This window comes from Cynocephalus volans, chromosome 12 (genome assembly GCF_027409185.1).
Source record: "Cynocephalus volans isolate mCynVol1 chromosome 12, mCynVol1.pri, whole genome shotgun sequence".
NCBI classification, from domain to species: Eukaryota; Metazoa; Chordata; class Mammalia; order Dermoptera; family Cynocephalidae; genus Cynocephalus; species Cynocephalus volans.
This window is the reverse complement of record NC_084471.1, coordinates 67,806,278-67,825,123: the sequence shown is the minus strand read 5'-3', so window position 1 is coordinate 67,825,123 and position 18,846 is coordinate 67,806,278. Positions and strand designations below refer to the sequence as shown.

General features: G+C 47.7%; 1 protein-coding gene across 1 annotated transcript; it reads left to right on the top strand.

The window, feature by feature from the left end:
- The first annotated feature begins 5,201 nt into the window (after positions 1–5,201).
- LOC134391707 (keratin, type II cuticular Hb5-like) lies at positions 5,202–18,559 on the top strand. The gene is given in 10 exon segments (XM_063115681.1): positions 5,202–5,624; positions 8,353–8,567; positions 9,988–10,048; positions 11,074–11,169; positions 11,819–11,980; positions 12,222–12,347; positions 13,872–14,092; positions 17,192–17,223; positions 17,952–18,027; positions 18,499–18,559. Coding segments are annotated over 10 exon segments (1,473 nt in total).
- Positions 18,560–18,846: the final 287 nt, after the last annotated feature.

Genomic DNA, 18,846 nt, shown 5'->3' with positions numbered 1-18,846 from the left:
ATATTTTTGAAATCAGCAAGAGAAAAGATACTCATCACATTCAAAGGAACCCTCCTACCCCTTCCCCAAGACTATCAGTGTATTTCTCAGCAGAAACTTTGCAAGCCTGGAAAGAGTGGAATGATATTTTCAAATTATGGATAGAAAAAACTACCAACCAAGAATACTATACTCAGTAAAACTGTCCTTTAAAATGAAAGAAAGATAAAGACTTTTCCATATAAACAATAACTGAGGGGGTTTGTCACCATTTGACCTGCCTAATAAGAAGTGCTAAAGGGAGTTCTTCAAGTTGAAACAAACAGATGCTAGAAGCACCATGAAGAGATATAAAAGTATAAATATCACTGGTAAAGATAAATATTGTATTAGTCTGTTTCTGTTGTTTATAACAAAATACATGGGACTGGGTATTTTATAAAGAAAATGAAATTTATTGCTTACACTTTCAGATGCTGGGAAAGTCCTGGGAACACATCTGGTAAGAATCTTCTTGGTGGTGGCTTTGCAGTAATGCAGGGGTCTCATATGGCAGAAAATGGTGAAGCAGAGAGGGAGATGGCTCCTCATGCACTCTCCTTTTAAAGCCCTCAGAACCAAACCGCTGACCACCATTATTAATCCATTCACGATGGCATGGTCCTACAACCTAATCACCTCTTTAAAGACCCACCTTTCGGGCCGATCTCGTGGCGCACTTGGTAGAGTGCTGCGCTGGGAGCGTGGCAACGCTCCCGCCGCGGGTTCGGATCCTATATAAGAATGACTGGTGCACTCACTGGCTGAGTGCCGGTCACGAAAAAACGACAAAAAAAAAAAAAAAAAAAAAAGACCCACCTTTCAATTACCATAATAGGATTTCCCACCCTCAACAGCTACAGTGGGATTTAATCTTCAATGAGGTTGGGGGCACATCCAATCTACAGCAGATATATAGACAAATTTAGAATAATTTAATACTGTAATAGTGGTGCATAAACCACTTTTAAAAGTTGAAAGTATGAAGAATAACTATAACCACAAAAATTCATTAATGAATAGACTATATAAAAAGAAGTAAATTCTGACATCAGTAACATGAAATGTTTGGGGAGGAGAGTTAAAATGTAGAGTTTTTGTGCATGATTGGAGTTAAGTTGTTATCAGCTCTAAACAGACTGTTATAACTGTAAGAAGTTTTGGTCATACGAGATGAATAAGTCCCAGCGATCTTCTTTATAGCACAATGCCTATAGTTAACAGTATTATATCGCATATTTAAAAATTTTCTCAGAGGGTAGATCTTATGTTAAGTGTTCTTGTCACAAAATAATAATAATGAGAACAATAATAATAATAAAGAGAGTAGGAGGAAACTTTTGGATAGGTTTATGGCATAGATTGTGGTGATTGTTTCATGGATATAAACTTCTCTTCAAACTCATCAAATTGTTTACATTAAAAATGTATAGCTTTTTGTATGACAATCATACCTTAATAAAGTAGTTTAAAAAACACACAAAAAACCCTCCACACAAAACAAACAAACAAAACAAAAAAGAAATATTGGCACTTAGGGGAAAATAAGGCATCTTTGAGGTTGGAGAGATGGTGGTCTCTTGATTTTTAAACCTGGGAAGAGAATAGTTTCGGAAATGATAAAATGGATAATAATGTATGAAGGACAATTCTAGAGCAGGTTGTTTCAGCCAAGGTGATCAGTGCACACAAGGAAAAGTACAGTTTTGTCTTGGCTAACCTGCCTCTGCATTCAGGACTGTGAGTCTGTGTAGACAGAGATGGCATAACAAAGAAGGTCATTAAACAGATTTAACAATGATGGTAAGAAATTGGTATCTGGATAATTTACCTGCTGATCAAAGTTGATCTTAATATTTTCTCATCACTCCTTACCTCTCCCTCTCCCTATCCCAGACCCCATTCCCACCAATTAATTCACTCTCACCAGAGAGCCTTCCAGGGAGGATGTCAAATTTATTTGGTGTTCTTCAACATGGAGATTTGCACAGGTGTGTGTTTGTGTGTGTGTGTGTGGGGGGGCTGCCACAAAACAAAACTGCTATTCTATGATCTCACCTCCCTGTCAGGCTTTGCCATGCTGAGCTGGCTGGTGGAGGACAGTGAGCGAAGCAAGACTTCTAGAAAAGAGAAGATGAAAAGAGGTTTATAGACCTGTGCGTGGTGCTGAGAAGAATGAGGTGGTGCATGTGTGTCTACACCTGTGTCTACGTCTGTGTCCATCTGTCTACCTACCTGCTTACCTATCTACCTATCTAGTGTACTTGGCATGTGCCCAGTGGAATGATGAACGCAAAAGGATTTCTAACAACAAAAAAAGACTGCATGACTTCCCCAGGAAATGTTGAAAGTCATCTGGTCCGGCTTTGCATGTACCATTGAGAGCACAGGAGACTAGAGACGGTAGATGACTTGTACCATGCTGCAGGAGTCTGCAGAGCCAGGATGAGCATTTAGGACACTCACCTTGGCGTTTGTCTCACTGCACTACTGCTTTTCTTTGTTGCAAAGATAACTTTAACCCGAAAGAAAGTGTGGAGCCATCCTTGACTCCTCCCCTTCTCTCACATCCCAAATCCAATCTGTCAAGAAATCCAGTCTTTCTACAGATTCTATCCGGTCGCTTCTCCCTGCATCCCCCCACCCCCACCCCCGGGCTTCCTCCATTGGCAGGATCCTCTGCCATTCCCCAGATTTCTGCAGGACCCTCCCCTCTCTCCTTTCACTGTTGCCTCACCTACAGTCTGTTTTTCAGGTAGTCATCAGAGCGATCATTTAAGCGTGTCAGGTCGTGTCAGTCCTCTGCACAAAGCCCTCCAAAGCTCCACGCTTCACTCTGTCCATGATCGCTTGGAGGACCTCCCCCTGTCTCTCTCGAATGTGCCCATGCTTGGAACTCTCCCTCATCTTGCTGCTCAAGCCACACCAGCCTCCTCACTCCTGCTGGGAACACAACACATCTGTTCCCACTGTGGGCCTTTGCACTGGCTCTTTCCTCGGCCCTCATGGCTTGTCCCCGCACCTCCTGCAAATATTTGCCCAGATATCACCTTCCCAGTGAAGCCTGCTCTGACTGCCCTGTCAAAACTGTATCTCGCTCTTTCTCCCAGCTCTTTTGATTCCCCTTAGCCTGCTTCTTTCTTGTTTCCATAGCACTTATCACCACCTAACATTAACTTATTCATTTATTAAGTTTATCATTCACCTCTCCCACTGGAATGTAAACCCACAAGGTATGCATCTTTGTCTGTTTTATTCACTGACATATCCCAGGTCACAGAAGGGTGCCTGGCATATACTAGGCGTTCAATAAATACTAGTTGACTGAAAGAAAGAAACCAATAGAAACCAGTCTGAGACAGGCCCCTCCAGAGCATCGGTTTTGAATTTTGTCCCTTGTTTAGCGTGTCCACCACGGAGGAGCCCTCTTGCCTCTGGACACACTCAACTCCTCCCCACCGGTTAGGGTTAGTGTGGAAGTTGTGCTTCTGGCTGGAAAGGGGTGAGGCAACCATGAGGACACAAGAGCAAATGGCTGGAGTAAGTTGTTTCCTTACAAAATTGAATTCCCAGGGTGTCTCCCCAGGCCTCCCTGGCTGACTTGGTTCACCCTTGGAGCTCTGTCCTGCAGATGCAGAAACAAGACCCTCATCCCAGCTTGGTGCTCCCTCTGGATCCCCTCATAGAATGTGATTCTGTCCTCTGCAGATGTATGTGTGTATGTGTGTATGTGTGTATATGTGTATTGTATGTATGAGAGAGAGACCCAGAATGACTCCCCGTTCTCTCTGTTGTATTTGGCTTTTTCTTGTACCCTTCCCCAAGCCTGTTTCTCTGGAGAGAGCTCTGGAAGATTATTTTTTATTCTTGTCTTCATGCACAGAGAGATTTACTCAAGGGCCTGGGGGGCTGGGGTGGTTTGGCATGATTACAGTCAGGGCTGTCACTGGCGCCCTACCAAAGAGGCAGATGCTTTCCCTATTGAGTGCCATTTCCATCCTGTTCTTCTGGGTGTGACACAGAAGTTGTCCTGTGCACTGGGGTGGGAGGCCGGGTGAGCAGTCCTGGCTGAGGGCCTTGGCTTTGTGAGGGATCTCTTATATGGGGTAATTCCTTTGTGAGGGATCCTTATATGGGGATGCATCGTAGCTCTGCCTGGTGGCTCTGCATCCCTGCCTCTGCTCCCCACCAAATCTTACCATCCTCCAGGACCTGTTTTGGTCTCACCTCCTCTGTGACCCTCCAGCCAGCTGTGAATGACCCTTGTTGGAAAGCAAGAGCACACCATCTGTGCCCCTTTCCCTCTCTTGCCTTGGGTCTCTCCTGTCTGTCTGGTCTCCCCAGTGAGGTCTAGATTCTGCAAGGGCAAACTGCCCATCTAGCTTCGTTTCTCTCAGCATGTAGACTAAGGCCTTGCGGCACCCAAGCACACACCTGCTGGATGAAGGCGCCTCTTCCAGGCCAGCTCCTGAGGCCAGCTCCTGGGCCTGGCACAGAGTGGCAGGTCAGTCAGTATTTGTGGACTAGATGAAGAAACTCTCCAGCTATGGTGCTCCATCCTGTGTCCAGTCTATTCAATGCAACCAGTGCTTCCTGAGGATCTGAGATGTGTTAGTTGCCATGGAGGACAGAAAGGTAAGTACTTGTAGGCATGAGTTCTGCCTTCCCAGGGCCAACATGAGCTCCAGTGACTTTACTGTAAGACAGAAGGTAGCCTGAAGCAGGCATAGGGAATGGCTTGAACAGAGTCGCTCCACACAGGCTTTACCTGGGAGGATCAGGTGGGACCTCAGTGGGATGTAGGACCCTTTGAGTGTCAGGAAGGTGCTGGCTCGAGCCTTGACTTGCCTGTGTGGGATAATGATCCCTGGTGTACTCACAGCGTTGGAGGGGAATAAGGGGCTCAGCAGATAGGTCCAGGCCCATGAGGTTGGAAAGGCAGGGACAGGTTTACTGTGGTGCAGGGTCTCCTTGAGGCAGGTTTCAGCTTTCCTCTCAATCTGACTAGTGGGAGATTCCCACGCTCATAAAGGGCATTAATAACTTTCTCCTGCCTTTTATGTTGTCAGGAGGCCTGTCCTCTGCCCAATAAAAGGCAAGAGGAGTAACAGGTCTCTGCTGCGAGACCTTGCCATCCTTCAGTCTGCTCCACATTCCCTGGGACTGTCCTGCAGAGCAGAGGCATGGCGAGCCACTCCTACCGCAGCAGCTCCAGCTTCGGGGTCAGGGGTTTCAGCTCCCCCTCCACCGTCGTGCCCATGCCTGGAGCTCACAGCTGCATCAGTGCCATGGCCTACAGTGGGGGTGGTCCTGGGGGGCCAGGCTACGGGCATCTTGGGGGCATTGGCAGCCAGAGCCTGTGTGCAGTGGGGTCCCCCCAGATTGCGATGAGTTACGGATGGCCCCTAAGCAGCAGGGGCAGCTTTGGCTACCGGGCAGGGGGCCTTTGCAGACCCAGCCCCCCCTGCATCACCACCATGTTGGTCAACGAGAGCCTCCTCGCGCCCCTCAACCTGGAGATCGACCCCAACGCGCAGTGTGTGAAGCACAAGGAGAAGGAGCAGATCAAGTGCCTCAGCAGCAGGTTTGCTGCCTTCATCGACAAGGTGGGTCTGTGTGCTGTCCCCTAGAGCTGTGGCATACGATGGGGCAAGGAACCCGATGATGGATTGGGTTCAAATTCTCCTGCCACTGACTAGCATGTGGCCTGGAGAATGTGGCTGACTCAGGGTCTTGGTTTTCAACTGTTGCCATGAGAGTCACGGCAATAGTGGACGTGAAACCACCAGGCGGAACTGGAGGGTTCCCTGCTGCTGCTCACACTGCTCAGCAAGAGCTGAATGTGTGTCTGTGGCCCCAGCTTCTGGATCCCAGCCTTTGCACAGTAGGAGGCTGGGGGTGGGGTGGGAAGTTCTGCTCCCGCTGGTGCCTGACCTCCTTCTTAGAGGAGATGCTGCCATCCCTGGCATGAAGAGGGGAACCTGGGTGAAGAGGGGCCAGGGGCTCCTTCTGCTTCTTCTTGGTGGGAATATTGTAGGAAGGCCCTGAATCCTCAGGACTTCTGCCCAAGGCCCCCTCCACCCTCTAACCCTTACGTAGATTAAAGGCAGTGAATTGAGAAACTTAGGGGATGGTCCACAGAGAGGCTGTTGATTTGCACTTGTCTGTTGTTGCTGTTTCTGAGCCTTTCTGGTTGGGAATATAGCCCTGGTTTCCTTTCACCTAGTGATGCCCCCTCTGAGAACTCATAATCTTTAGGGGAGGACAGCCACTGAAGTCCAAGTGAGGAAAGGCCCATCTTCCAGGGCTGAGTGGTGTGCACGTCCCCACCCAGGGGCTGTGTGAGAAGGCATACACCAGGGCGGTGAGGGGCGGGAGCTCTAATCTCAGACAAACATCACCATCAGAAATGGGTGTATCTGCAGACAAAGGTGCTGGACTTTGTTCTTAACATACTGTTGGCGTCCAAACTCCACCTGCCTTCCATCAGCACAGAGAAGCTGACTATAGAGTTATGCTTGTTATTCATTGCAAAAGGACACCCACCAAGAGTCGGGGAGGCTGAAATTGAGCCCATGCTTTGCTTGCCGGGATTTGTGCCCCGGAAGGGGGCTGCATCTGCCTGGAAGGGCATCTTTTTCCTCATTTGCTTGAAAACACAAGGAGGTCCCTGAGCAGACTCAAGCCCTTCTTGGTGTCACCCATGAATACCGGTCTCTCTGTTGAGAAGGGTCAGTTCCAGCTTTCTCCTCCCCTGGAGCCACCTGCCTCTCTACAGTATCCTTCCTTCAGGCTCCAAATGGCCCTGAGCTCCAGGCTGCAAACTCCATCAAAGTGGTGGAAAAAGCAGCAAGCCAGAGGGCTGCCCCATGCCCTGGGCCTGCATGTTGAAACCCAAGCAGATGCCTTTTGGATCATCAGAGTTTGGTATCTTTCCCCACAGTACAAACAGTTGAGAATTTTTTGGATGAGGCTTGTAAACCCGGGAGGGTAGAGATTGAGAGGAAATCACTTAGTTTAGGTGGCAACTGCAAACTTCACTGGGGGCCTTGCAGGTCACGTGAATGAAGCCACACTGAGAGTTTTGCCCCCCTAGAGAGGCAGCAGCTGCCACTCCCTCTAGCCACAGGCCTAGCACTGCCAGAGCTTCTGGGTTGTCAAGAAGGACAGAGAGATCCAGATTCTTGCCAGAAATCACTCAATTATTTAATGTTGGCAACTAATCAGATCTCTGGAAAACAATGGGCAGGCCAAATAAAATGTGCCTGGCTTGATAGGGCCTGCAAGCTGCCAGTGCACATTGCTGATGTATTCCTCCTGTCTCAGCTTACAGTGAGGCTCAGGGAGAGAGAGGCAAAGTGGCCTCATTGGTGGCAGAGTTAGGTAGCATGAGGTCTCCTAAATCCTGGTCCCAGGTCCTCCCTCCTGGGCTCCAGTGCCCCAGCATCAGAGTGAGGGAGTGTCATGGTGGGTGCATTTAAAAATTGCTGCCATACAAATAAATTTAGCAGCTGAAAACAACACATGGCCTCATGAGATAGTAAATTTCATACTATCTCATGTTTGCAGGGCTGCATTTCTTTCTGGAGGTCCTAGGGGAAAATCTGTTTTCAGGGACATTCAGGCTTTTGGCAGAATTGAGTTCCATATGGTTGTAGGACTGAGGTCCCTGCTCCCTTACTGGCTGGCCGCTGGTGGTTGTTATCAGCTTCTAAGATTGAGCCATATTCCTTGACTTGTGGCCCCTTCTTCCTCCAGCTTCCAAGCCAGTAACAGTGGGTCAAGTCCTTCTCATGTTTCAAATCCCTCTTCTGTCTCTTCTGAGCATCTCTTTTACTCTTCTGCTTTCCTCTTTCACTTTGGAGGGCCCGTGTGACCTCTTTGGGCCCATCTGGATAATCCAGGATAATCTCCCAATCTTCAAGTCCTTAACCCTAATTTCATCTGCAAGATCCCTTTTACCAGGTCATATAACATATTCACAGGTTCCAGGGATTAGGACATGGGCATCTTTGGGGGGGGGGGGCATTATTCGGCCTACCACACATAGTCTGAAATATTTCTGCAGGATCAGATGTTATTTCATTCTGTGCAGAATAAACACATGGCTGTAAATTGTCTGCTCTTTCTGGGAGGTGAGGATGGGGTGGAGGGAAGTTACCTGGGGAATGATTGTGACCTGTACTTTCAGACTTCACCAATGATTTTGTTCCTGAGGAGGGTCACAGGCTGCTGCAGGGTTGGGGCCATGCCCAAGGGGAGAGGGAGCTCTGGGGGCCCAGGCACCTCCCCCAAGACTCCTCCCTGAGTCTCTTTCCTCCACCCCAATGGCAGGTGCACTTCCTGGAGCAGCAGAACAAACTGCCGGAGACAAAGCTGCAGTTCTACCAGAACTGTAAGTGCTGCGAGAGCACCCTGGAGCCACTGTTCAGTGGCTACATGGAGACACTGAAGCAGGAGGCTGAGTGCGTGGAGGCTGACAGTGGAAGGCTGTCCTCGGAGCTCAACCACGTGCAGGAGGTGCTGGAGGGCTACAGGAAGAAATGAGTGTGGCTGGGCTGGGGCAGTTACAGGGAGTGGAATAGGTCTTAGCTGGGGCCACACAACTGAAGGGTTACTCTGACTGCCATCAGACAGTTCTGCTGTATCAGTCTGCTCTGTCCTGTCTCAGTTCCCAGCTCTTGCAGCTCCAACCTGAGGACTGGGGAAAGATTTGTAGAAAAGAAATCTGGGAAGGATGGGGCACACATCCAGGGCACAAACTAACACAGAGATAAAGAGAGAGGAATAAATAAAACAGAAGGACCAAGACCAGCAGGGCTGGAGAGCAGGACCCAGGAGCCGTCAGCGCTTGGGTGGGTGGAAAGGGAAAGGCTTGGAAAAGATACCTTGAAAATGATCTGGCTGGTGCCCTTCAAAGTATGTAATGAACTTTGATTATTTCTTTACCCTGCAGATAAACCATCAGACTCTCAATTCTGCAGGGCTGTGCAATTCAAATGCCAGTGCAAGTCTTTTGTTTCAGCCTGAGTTATTTAGTTTGCCCATTACCTTGTGTAAACTCACTGGGTCATTGTTACCTTGTCCCTCTTTTCCTTGTGGGTATGGACAGAGTGAAGGGTGATTTCTACACTAACCAGTCCTATTAATTCTACCTCTCCTTGGAATTCTGGTCTTGGAGGATGAGGTTTTACCATGTCCAGATGGACCTAGCAGTGGGTCTTCCCTTGGTGTGAAGGAGGTGTAGACGCGGTCCCCAGTGTGCAGGTGTTAAAGTCTGTCTCTGACTCCAGGAATGTGAGGGCTGGTAATTATAGAGCTGAAAGTTTATTGTGGCTCAAATTACCCTGTAATTAAAAAGTTGTGAAAATCTTGTTCTGGGAACTCCTGTCTTCCATATTGGCTAGACCAGGGCCACTCCAGGGGTAAGGCCTCACTGGCAAGGGGAATGGGGCCAGGCTGGTGGAGGAGGGTGGGGGAAATGCCCCTGAGCAAAGGGTTGCCTGCAGTAATTCAAGTCCTTGGATATTGGGGGAGAGGAAATAAAATCTCATAGGGGATGGCTTCGTAGAACTTCGGGGTTTGTATAATTTTAGAGTTTAAAGCCTCCTTGGAATATCTGTCTGTCTCTCACTCATCCCACAAATGTAGGACTGAGGTCCCTGTGTACCTCAGTGCACACTAGATGATTTAACTCAAGAGACAGAGTGATTAAATGTTTTGCCTCAGGCTTTGCAGCAACTTCGATCCAAGCTGGGACCAGATATCTGGGACCCAGACTCCAAGTCCAGTGTCCCTTTGATGGGTTATTGTGACTAGAGAATAGAAGTCCATAGAGGTCAAACCTCTGGTCCAAAGGCACATAGAAAGTAAGGGGAAAACCAGGAAGGCTTGTAAATCTGGGGTCTGGCTGGCCAGCCCTGGTCTCTCAGTTCCAGGGGCCTTTCCACCTATGCCCTCTCCCCTCAGTTATGAAGAAGAGCTGGCCCTCAGGACCACGGCTGAGAATGAGTTTGTGGTGCTGAAGAAGGTGAGTGACTCTTCCCATACAGGGAAGAATTGTATCTTGGACACTGGACGCTCTGATACTGGGTATCCAGTCATATCCACATCAGTCAGTTGTCGGAGGCAAGGCACTGAAGTCCCCTGGCAAGCGGAAGTGGGCTGTGGACACCATCTTGGCTCCCATGCAGGGTACAAACTGTGCTGATGGAAGTTTCTTAAAAGGAAAACTTTATCACACTGCTTTTGGCTTTTTGTAAACTACCTAATTAACTGAAATGTTCAGTTTTACATCTGTTTTACTCTCATGTGGACATCACCTCCTCCCATTATCCCAGATTGGTTGTTGTTGGTTCTAAGCTTATTAATGATTTTTAAGTGTGGTCCACTCAGTGCAACTGGAGATGATGAAACAGAAAAAAATCCCTGTTAGTGATTTCCGTTTTGTTTGAAACTGGTGAGTGAAAGTGCATGCAAATGCTCTAACTAATAACATGCTCACCACGCACCACACTGTATCCGTGAGTAATCACCAAGTGGAAAGAAGGCTGTTAACCAATTTTCCATAGAGACATGACCTTGGTCTCAGGCAGGAGAGTTAGCTACTTGGGTGTTGGGTGTTGCTTGACCTGGGCTTTGAGGATGAGCCCTGGGGAAGCTCTGTTGACTGCCAAGTGTTCGTGTCGTGGGTGGGAGGCAGCAGCCTGACATTCTGGGCTGTGATGTTAGGCATCCTTGTTCAGTGGGGTCCTCAGTTCTGGAGGGGGTCAGACTTCTCTCCATTTCCTTTCTCTGGGTTGTTGCACAGGTCTTTATGCCTTGGGAGGTAATTGTGGCAGATAACAAAGGCCCTGTCTCTCCTGGAAGGGCCCTGAAGGTGAAGGTGAGAAGTCCAGCTTAGACTTTTAAGCACAGATTGATGGGCAGGGGCAGACCAGAGGCAGAGAGATGGGCCAGGAGATGCCTCAGGGTCCACCATAGAGTGCAGAGGCTCAGGGGCATGGTGAGGGGGAATGACCCTGCTCCTTGTCCTCTCCTGTCTGTCTCCTCCAGGACGTAGACGGTACCTATCTGCACAAGGCAGACCTGGAGGCCAATGTGGAGCAGCTTAGGGAAGAGATTGTCTTCCTTTGGTCTCTCTATGAGGAGGTAAATCTCTCCCCATCTCCAGAAGGGCAAGTGAGGGAGGACATGGAGAAGGGTTTTCTTGAGGTGTGGCCTGGCCTGTCCTGGTTCCTGGGTTCTAGGGAAAGTTGTGCATTCCTTACTCTCCTAGGACCTAAACATCTTTCCTTCTGTGACCAGAGGGGGCTTTTCTCCTGTTCAGGCCTGCTTTCCAAATGGAAGTGGGTGTAGCCCTTCCTTTAAGATGATTTGAAAGAATTTGTTTAATTCTTTTTCTCCACAAAGTGGAGATTTGACAATTAATTTACTAATTCAGGTAGTGTAAAAACCCAATTAGATAATCCAGGGCTCTGGCCATCATCTGGTTGATTAGATGTATACATATAGCTACAGCTGATCTGGATAGTTCGGGCCCTGGGAAGGAGTGATCCTGTTTGCTCACGCACATATAAATATGCCTCTGTGGATCCAGGCATTCACAGAACTCCACCTTTAGGCTATGGTCCTAATTCTAGCCTTTTCTCTTAAAGCTACACTTTTCAAATTTTCCTAACCTGCTGTAGTTTTCTAATTTCTTTCCTAAGGTTTCAGAGTTGGGACTGTTTTTCAGATTACCTACAGAGATGGGATTGGAGGGGGATTTGGAACTGAGGGCACTGGCTGTCTCCTACAGGAAATTCATCTCCTTCAGTCACAGATCTCTGACACTTCAGTGGTGGTGCAGATGGACAACAGTCGGGAGCTCAGCATGGACTTGGTTGTGGCCGAGATCAAGGCTCAATATGATGTTGCCAGCCGCAGCTGGGCTGAGGCCGAGTCCTGGTATCAAACCAAGGTAAACTGGAGGGCTGGGCTGCCCCACTGAGCAAGGAGGACAGCTGTGAACCTGGAGCTTCCTTGGGAAATGCACCTATGCAGTCCAAAGGGGCTGCAGCTGAGATCCTGGGCAGAGCAGATGTGGGACTACTGCAGAACAGTGGGCTAGCTAATTGGGAAGGGGACATCAGACTCTCCACTGTGACATTCCCCTTCACCCTCCAGCCACTGTTTCTGCATGTTTGCCTCCCAACATACAGTGTGAGGAGGTGAAGGCCACAGTGACCAGGCAAGGTGAGAACCTCCACACAACCAAGGAGAAGGTCAACCAGCTAAGCTGCATGATCCAGAGGCTGTTGGCCGAGGTGGGGAACTCCAAGCAGCAGGTGGGGAAATGCTGAGACCCACTCGGTGCACCTGCTGCTTCCCATCTGATTTCTACTTTCCTCTTGTCTTCAGGGACTGCAGCTATCTTGGGAGAGGCTTGTACTTTAACTATGCCAGAGTACACTTCCATTATCAGCACACTAGGGCTCCTGTTCTAGCACTTGCTATTATCAGTGGATCTAATAGGTGTGAACTGGCATCTAATTGCTATTTTAACTTTAATTTCTCTGGTTAACTAGTAATATCAAATGGTTTCTTGTACACTTACTAGTCATTTGTATTTCCTCTTCTAAGAATTGCCTATTCATACCATCTGCCCATTTTTCTATTGTGATTCCCGTTTTTGTCCTTGTGATTTGCAGCATTCCCTTGTTCATTCTATCTAGATAGTAACTCTTTGTCAGTTACACATGTTGCAACAAACCTTCTGTCAATTTGTCACTTGTCTGTTTGCTTTGCTTGCGGTCCTTTATTGAACAGAAATCTTTAACCTGGAGGTGGCCAAGTCTGTCAAATCTTCCCTTAATGGTTTAAATTTATAAGTTTTGAGATAATAAAGGTGTCCCCTTACATTTTTTGTCTTCTACTAGTTTTATAGTTTTACCTTTCACATTTAGGTTTTTAATCCATCTGAATTTACTTTTTGTATATATAGTGAGTAGGGCTATAATTTAACTTTTCTATATATAGTAAGAAAATGTTATGTAATCCATTCTTTCCCCACTGTTTTGTGACACTACCTCTATCACAATACTGAGTTCCCACACATACCTGGCTCAGTTCTGTCTTCTCCCTTCTGTGCAGCTGTTCTCAACCACTATGCAAGATGTTTCACAAGTCATTTGTTACTATTAATGACTCAGGTAATGAAATATGGGAAAAATTTGCTTTTTAGAAGTGAAATTGGAGAAGGTTCAAAGTTGTCCCCATAATAACATCATTCTTGCTCATTTGCATTCTGGTACGCTTTCTTAAGTGGGGAAAAGGGAGGTGCTGTAGTTAGCTGTTGGGAGTTGTTGCAAGTGGGAACTTCCTTCAGCATGCTGATCTCAGTGGGCCAAAAAATGAGACCTGTATGGTGGCCTCTGAAAATTTAGGTTTGTCACTAATTCATTGGGTAGCCTAGGGGAAGTCACAGCCTCTCTGAGGCTCAATTTCTTTATGTGCAGAATGGCAATAATCAGATAACATCTGTAAACTGACAATGGTATATGGTAATATCACTAGTTATTATTGGTCTTGTTTTAGGGCTAACATATCCTCCTTCTAATGGCTCACTTGTAAAACTCAAGTGAGATTTATAATAAAGTGGTATAAAAATGAAGGAAAAAAGCTCCAAATGGGCTATTATTTCCCTGCCTAGTTAATTTTCCACTGATGTGTTTCTTTTAAAAAGTATTAAGTTCAAAAGTTAACCATTTTGAATGGAAGTGAAATAGGATGACCAAGACCATTGGAAACCCACCAGGGTCCCCACAGCCTGCACCCCTTTTAAACTCCTACCCTCCTCTCCCTCCCCACAGTGCTGCAAGCTGGAGACCACAGTGGCCAATGAGGAGCAGTAGGGTGAGTCGGCCCTCAGTGATGCCTGCTGCAAGCTGGCTGAGCCGGAGGGTGCCCTGCAGAAGGCCAAGCAGGACATGGCCCGCCTGCTCAAGGAGTACCAGGAGGCGATGAACTCCAAGCTGGGCCTGGACATTGAGATCGCCACCTACAGGCGCCTGCTGGAGGGTGAGGAGCAGAGGTGAGGACAGGAGCTCTGGGGTCCCTTCAAATCCTCACTCAGGGGTGGACTAAATCCTCCAGGCAGAGAGTGTTCAAACTGGGAAAGACTCTAGATATCTCATTTTACAGACAGGGAAAGTGAGGCTCAGGGAGGGGAAGGGGCTTTCCCAAGATCACAGCCAGTTAGTGGCTAAGCTAGAATGATGCTGGTCTCCTGGCTGGCATAGGGGGCTCCTTTCCCTCCTGTGGAATGTACTATAAAGCAAATGTACCTCACGGGGCCTGGTTTTCCAAAGCTTTGCAGTTTCAAATATTGACCTTGCGGAGCACTGGAAATTTTCCTCAGGCTATAAAATCTCTGTTGCAAGATAAGAATTGTGGCACAGCAAGGTTGCTGGCTCAAAGACAGATTAGTTACTGACTGATATCTAAGTTGCTGAAAAACAGCTAGAGAGGGGAAGGAATGTTTGCTAAGATCAAGCTTTTGTTGATAGCCTTACTGGAATGTCATCTGGCTTGTTTCACTGAAAGTTACCAGCCTATATTGTTAAACTATAACCCCACCTATGTTCTCCTCCTGTAACTTCCTGGTCTGGAAAATAAATGGAGGAAGAGAACCCCAATTCGTGGGTAATTTCCTGAGGAAGGGTTGCCTCTCGATGGAGGGTCCTAGGGAAGTTAACCACTTTGGGGCCTCTCACTGCTCAGAAAAGGTGGGCTTTGAGTAATCCTTTCATCTCTGTCACCCGGGGGAAGCGGGGTGACAAATCTGTTGGGGGCTAAGCAACACTCTCCTTCTCTGCCCCCTCAGGATGTAACCTAGCACTCATTCCAAGGCAACCACTTACCCTGTTGGCTGAAAGGATGTTTCTGCAATCAGCTTCAGAGGGTTCCAAAAGCTAGAATTGTTCAGAAAATCAGTTAAGGGCCATTTGATTTGGGGTGCACAGACAAAGAATCCTATCATCCTAGGCACCCTGATGTTCATGATGGGGGAATAGATCTGAGCAGCACAGGTTCTTGCCTTGCAGGAGAAGATGAGGTCAGACATAAGTCAGTCCTCCAGGTGGCTGGGGTCAGCAGCCCAGGGAGGCTGTTGGGAGGCTTCTCAGAGGTTGAGGCAGGAGAGTTGAGGGTTGGAAAAGGGACAGAGCATTTCAGGCTGTGCTGACAGTTTGAGCCAAGAGTTGGGGGCAGGTGAGGTCAGTGTGGGGAGGAGCAATGTGGATTTACACCTGGGAGGGTGCACAGGCCTGCTGCCTTGAGACGGCTCCACCATTAGTGTCCCTAGCCAGGTCCCATCAGAGGGGCAGGCTGGACTGGGGAGTAGAGTATAGAGGAGTTCACAGGCAATGAACCAGCCTGCCTAGTTTCAAATCCCAGCTCTACCACTTGTTAGCTTCGTGACCTCTTTATAACTCAGTGTCCTCAACTGTAAAGCAGAGATCATCGTAAAACCCACCGCTCAAGGCTGTTGCAAGGATTGAGTTTTAATGGGTCACCAGTAGAAGCAGGTTAATACCATAATAAGAATATTGCTTCCCAAGATAGCCAGGCAGGACTACACCCTTGGAGAGGCTCCTTTATTAACTTGGTTAGTTTTAGAAATCTGACATTAAGCGGCACCAAAGGCGGCCAAGCCATGCTGCTGGATTTGCCTCATGCTTGACCAAAGCAGCAAACGTTTCTGTCAGTTTCCTCAGGGCTTTGGGTGAAGCCACCAGGGCTGTGTCCTCCTTTGGTTCCTTAGGTGCCCAGCCCACGCACTAGCACTCAGTAAGGCACTCGGCATCAGCACTGTGAGACTTACTTTCATTATGATAAGAATAATTAGTGGATTAATAACTCAATCATCTAATTATTGATGCACTGTCTCCAGCACATGAGATTTTAAAAGGTGATTTAGTGTATTGCGTTATGTGTATTGTGGCCATTGTCCTTTTAATAGGCTGCCTCCTCTTGGCATTTAACATGTTTATTTTGATTACACACGTAACACCTGATGCAGCAAATGCAGAATATAAGAAAACAAAAGCAGCCACAGTCACTCAACTTAGAGATAGCCACTGCCAGCATTGCAGCTCAACAGGCGTGATGATGGGCATTGGCTAGAACCTTCTGGAAGGGCACAGTTTTAAGGCTGTGACAAAGTCAGATTCACGTGGCAGGAAAGTGAGCCTGATGCATTGATCTTCATTCCAAAGATGTGGAGTAAAGAAGTGTTCTGAGTCAGGCAGAATGAATCAGAGTAGAGCTTTCCTGGGGAAAAAGGCTTGATGCTGGGAATTCAAAACAGAGGAGATGTAGAACAGAAAGTGCAGGTAGGTGTGAGGGAAGAGGGAGCATTTATGAAAAGCGCACTCTGATATAAATGTCTCATCAGGAATGAAATGTTTATAATGTTAGTAGCAAACACTTGCATTGGGCTGACTTACTATGCACCAGTCTCTATTTTAGGCACTTTACATGTAGAACTCAATCAAACCTTACAACAATCCTATCAGGTGAGTATTATCATCCCCAGTTTATGCTGGGGAAATTGAGGCACAGAAAGGTTAAATGACTTGCCCAAGGTCACCACCTAATAAGTGGCATAGCCAGATTTGAGCCCAGGCAACCTGGCTCCAGAATGCAGGCTCTCACCACCATACTCTCCAGCCTCCCTCTGCATTTAATGAAATGAGGTGGATGTTTGGGGTAGCATTAACGTCGTAGGATAAAGATCCATCAGCTTGGGTGACAGGCTTTCCTACCCAGCGGCATCCAGCTAGGCAGCAGCAGCTACCATCACCTCCTCTTTGGCTTCAATGGGATTTCCAGCTAGGGGTGGGGGGGACAAAGAGGATGCTCCCCTCATCTCTAGCTTTCACTCCACCAAGTTTCCATGGCTGGAAAGCAAACAAGGCATAAAGCGGCCTTTTGGATCCTGCAACCTATCACACCTTTGTCCTTTTGGGATCCCAGCAAGCAGTGCCAACCCTGATGCTGTCTGCAGCAGGCAGGTAGCCTGCCCCCGCCTCTCCTTTCCTTTCCCCTCCTGTAGGATGGAGGAGAATAAGTCTGGTGCAAAATCAGGGGAACTTGGCTCTAATGGCTCATTCTCTACTCTCCCTTGCAGGTTGTGTGAAAGCATGGACGCTGTTAACATCTGTAAGTTGGGTGTGTGTGGGCATGGCTCTCTGGGGGCCAGTAGTCTTACTATTGGGTTGCATCTTACTGGTGACTGGGCCTATGTCTATGGGTCACTGGGTGAGGGAGACCAGGGCTGAAGTCTCCGGGATCTGGACGAATTGATGACCCCAAATATTTGGCCACTACGTGGATCCATGTGGAACATCTATGAAGCCCAAGTTAATGAATGTGGCAAATTCTGCCCCGCCAATTGGTTCTGTAAAAGTAGCCTAAGCCTTTTAGTTGCAGCAGGATATGCCTCAAATGGTACCATTTTTTAATAAGAAGAAATGCTAGATTTATCTTCTGATCATCTGAGGCCTTTGCAGGCAACTGCTAAATCTTTATCTTTAATAATCCAAGTAAGATTAACCTAAGCTAGGTGTCTGTGTCTGACCTATCCCCCACCCCTTTCCAAAAACCGTATTTCTAGATGGTTCTTCTGGTGTGATCCATCAGTTTTTGCTCAAAAGTTATATGAATACATCTCAATATTAGTCTGATCCAAGTAGAGTTAGGTATCCAATTTGCTAAATGCACTCCTGAAGAAGCAGATGGCAATGGATTTAGGTCTGCCTGTAGTTTTAAAAAATTCATGTTGCAGGTCCCTCAGAGTATGAAGAGAATTAATCATTGGTTCTAAAAGATTCTGGGTCACACTGTGTCTAGAATGAAAGGGAATTCTGAATCGGTGTCTCTGTCCAAAGGTGTGAGCCATTCCCAGGGCAGTGTGGTCTGTGGGGACCTTGGTTCCACTGTCTTGCATGGGCTGGGGGCGCGGCCGTCAGTAGTGGTGCACTGTGCTCCCCCTCTGTGGTGGGGGTCTGCTCCAGTGCAAGATCTGTGCAGTTTGCATAGAGGTGGGAGGGGGTGGACTCTGGACAGATTGGGGATGGGAGTGGGGCAGGAGGGGGAAATCTTTTCCCTTGTAGGCCCCAATGTCAGTTTAGTCATTTCCCTTTCCAAGGAACCAAGAACTAATGCTCCAGTTTCCTTCTTATCGGAGTTATGGTTTACTCCTCGAGTGTAGACCATGGGTTTGGATTATTGCCATCTCCATTTGCTCTCCCCCTCCCTTTGGTCCAGGAAAGGGATGTAAAGGCTTTTTGATATAAACTGCTTGGTCATTTTCTTCCCTAATTAGCTTCAGGTAAGCAGACATTTATTAATTACTGACTGTGTGCCAGGCACCCTAGGAAGGGAGCCAGGTAGAGGTGTGCTGCCTGTGGGAGCGTCTTTGTGCTTTGCCCTCAGAGGAGAGGGGCTGCGGAAGCCGTCTCAGCCTGGAGGGGGCAGCGGGGAGGCCCCTCGCTGATCCGAGTAAGTGTCTGTTCCTAGAGTCCCGTAACTATGCATGTTAGCATTAAAAGATTGAGGCTGATCAGCGAGTTTATACTATTGGTTGTTTGGAATATTATTTTGTTTGCATGATTCCTGTATGGCTCTTTCTTTCTTTTGGTGAGCTTGACTAAGTGTTGATGGCAGAAGGTAACCAAGTTAATGCTGCCTCATTCACTATTTTCTCAGCCACCCATAGCCCTGATTGCTTTGGTGCTTCTCAAGGTGTGGTCCGTGGACCACTGCCTGCATCAGGATCCCTGT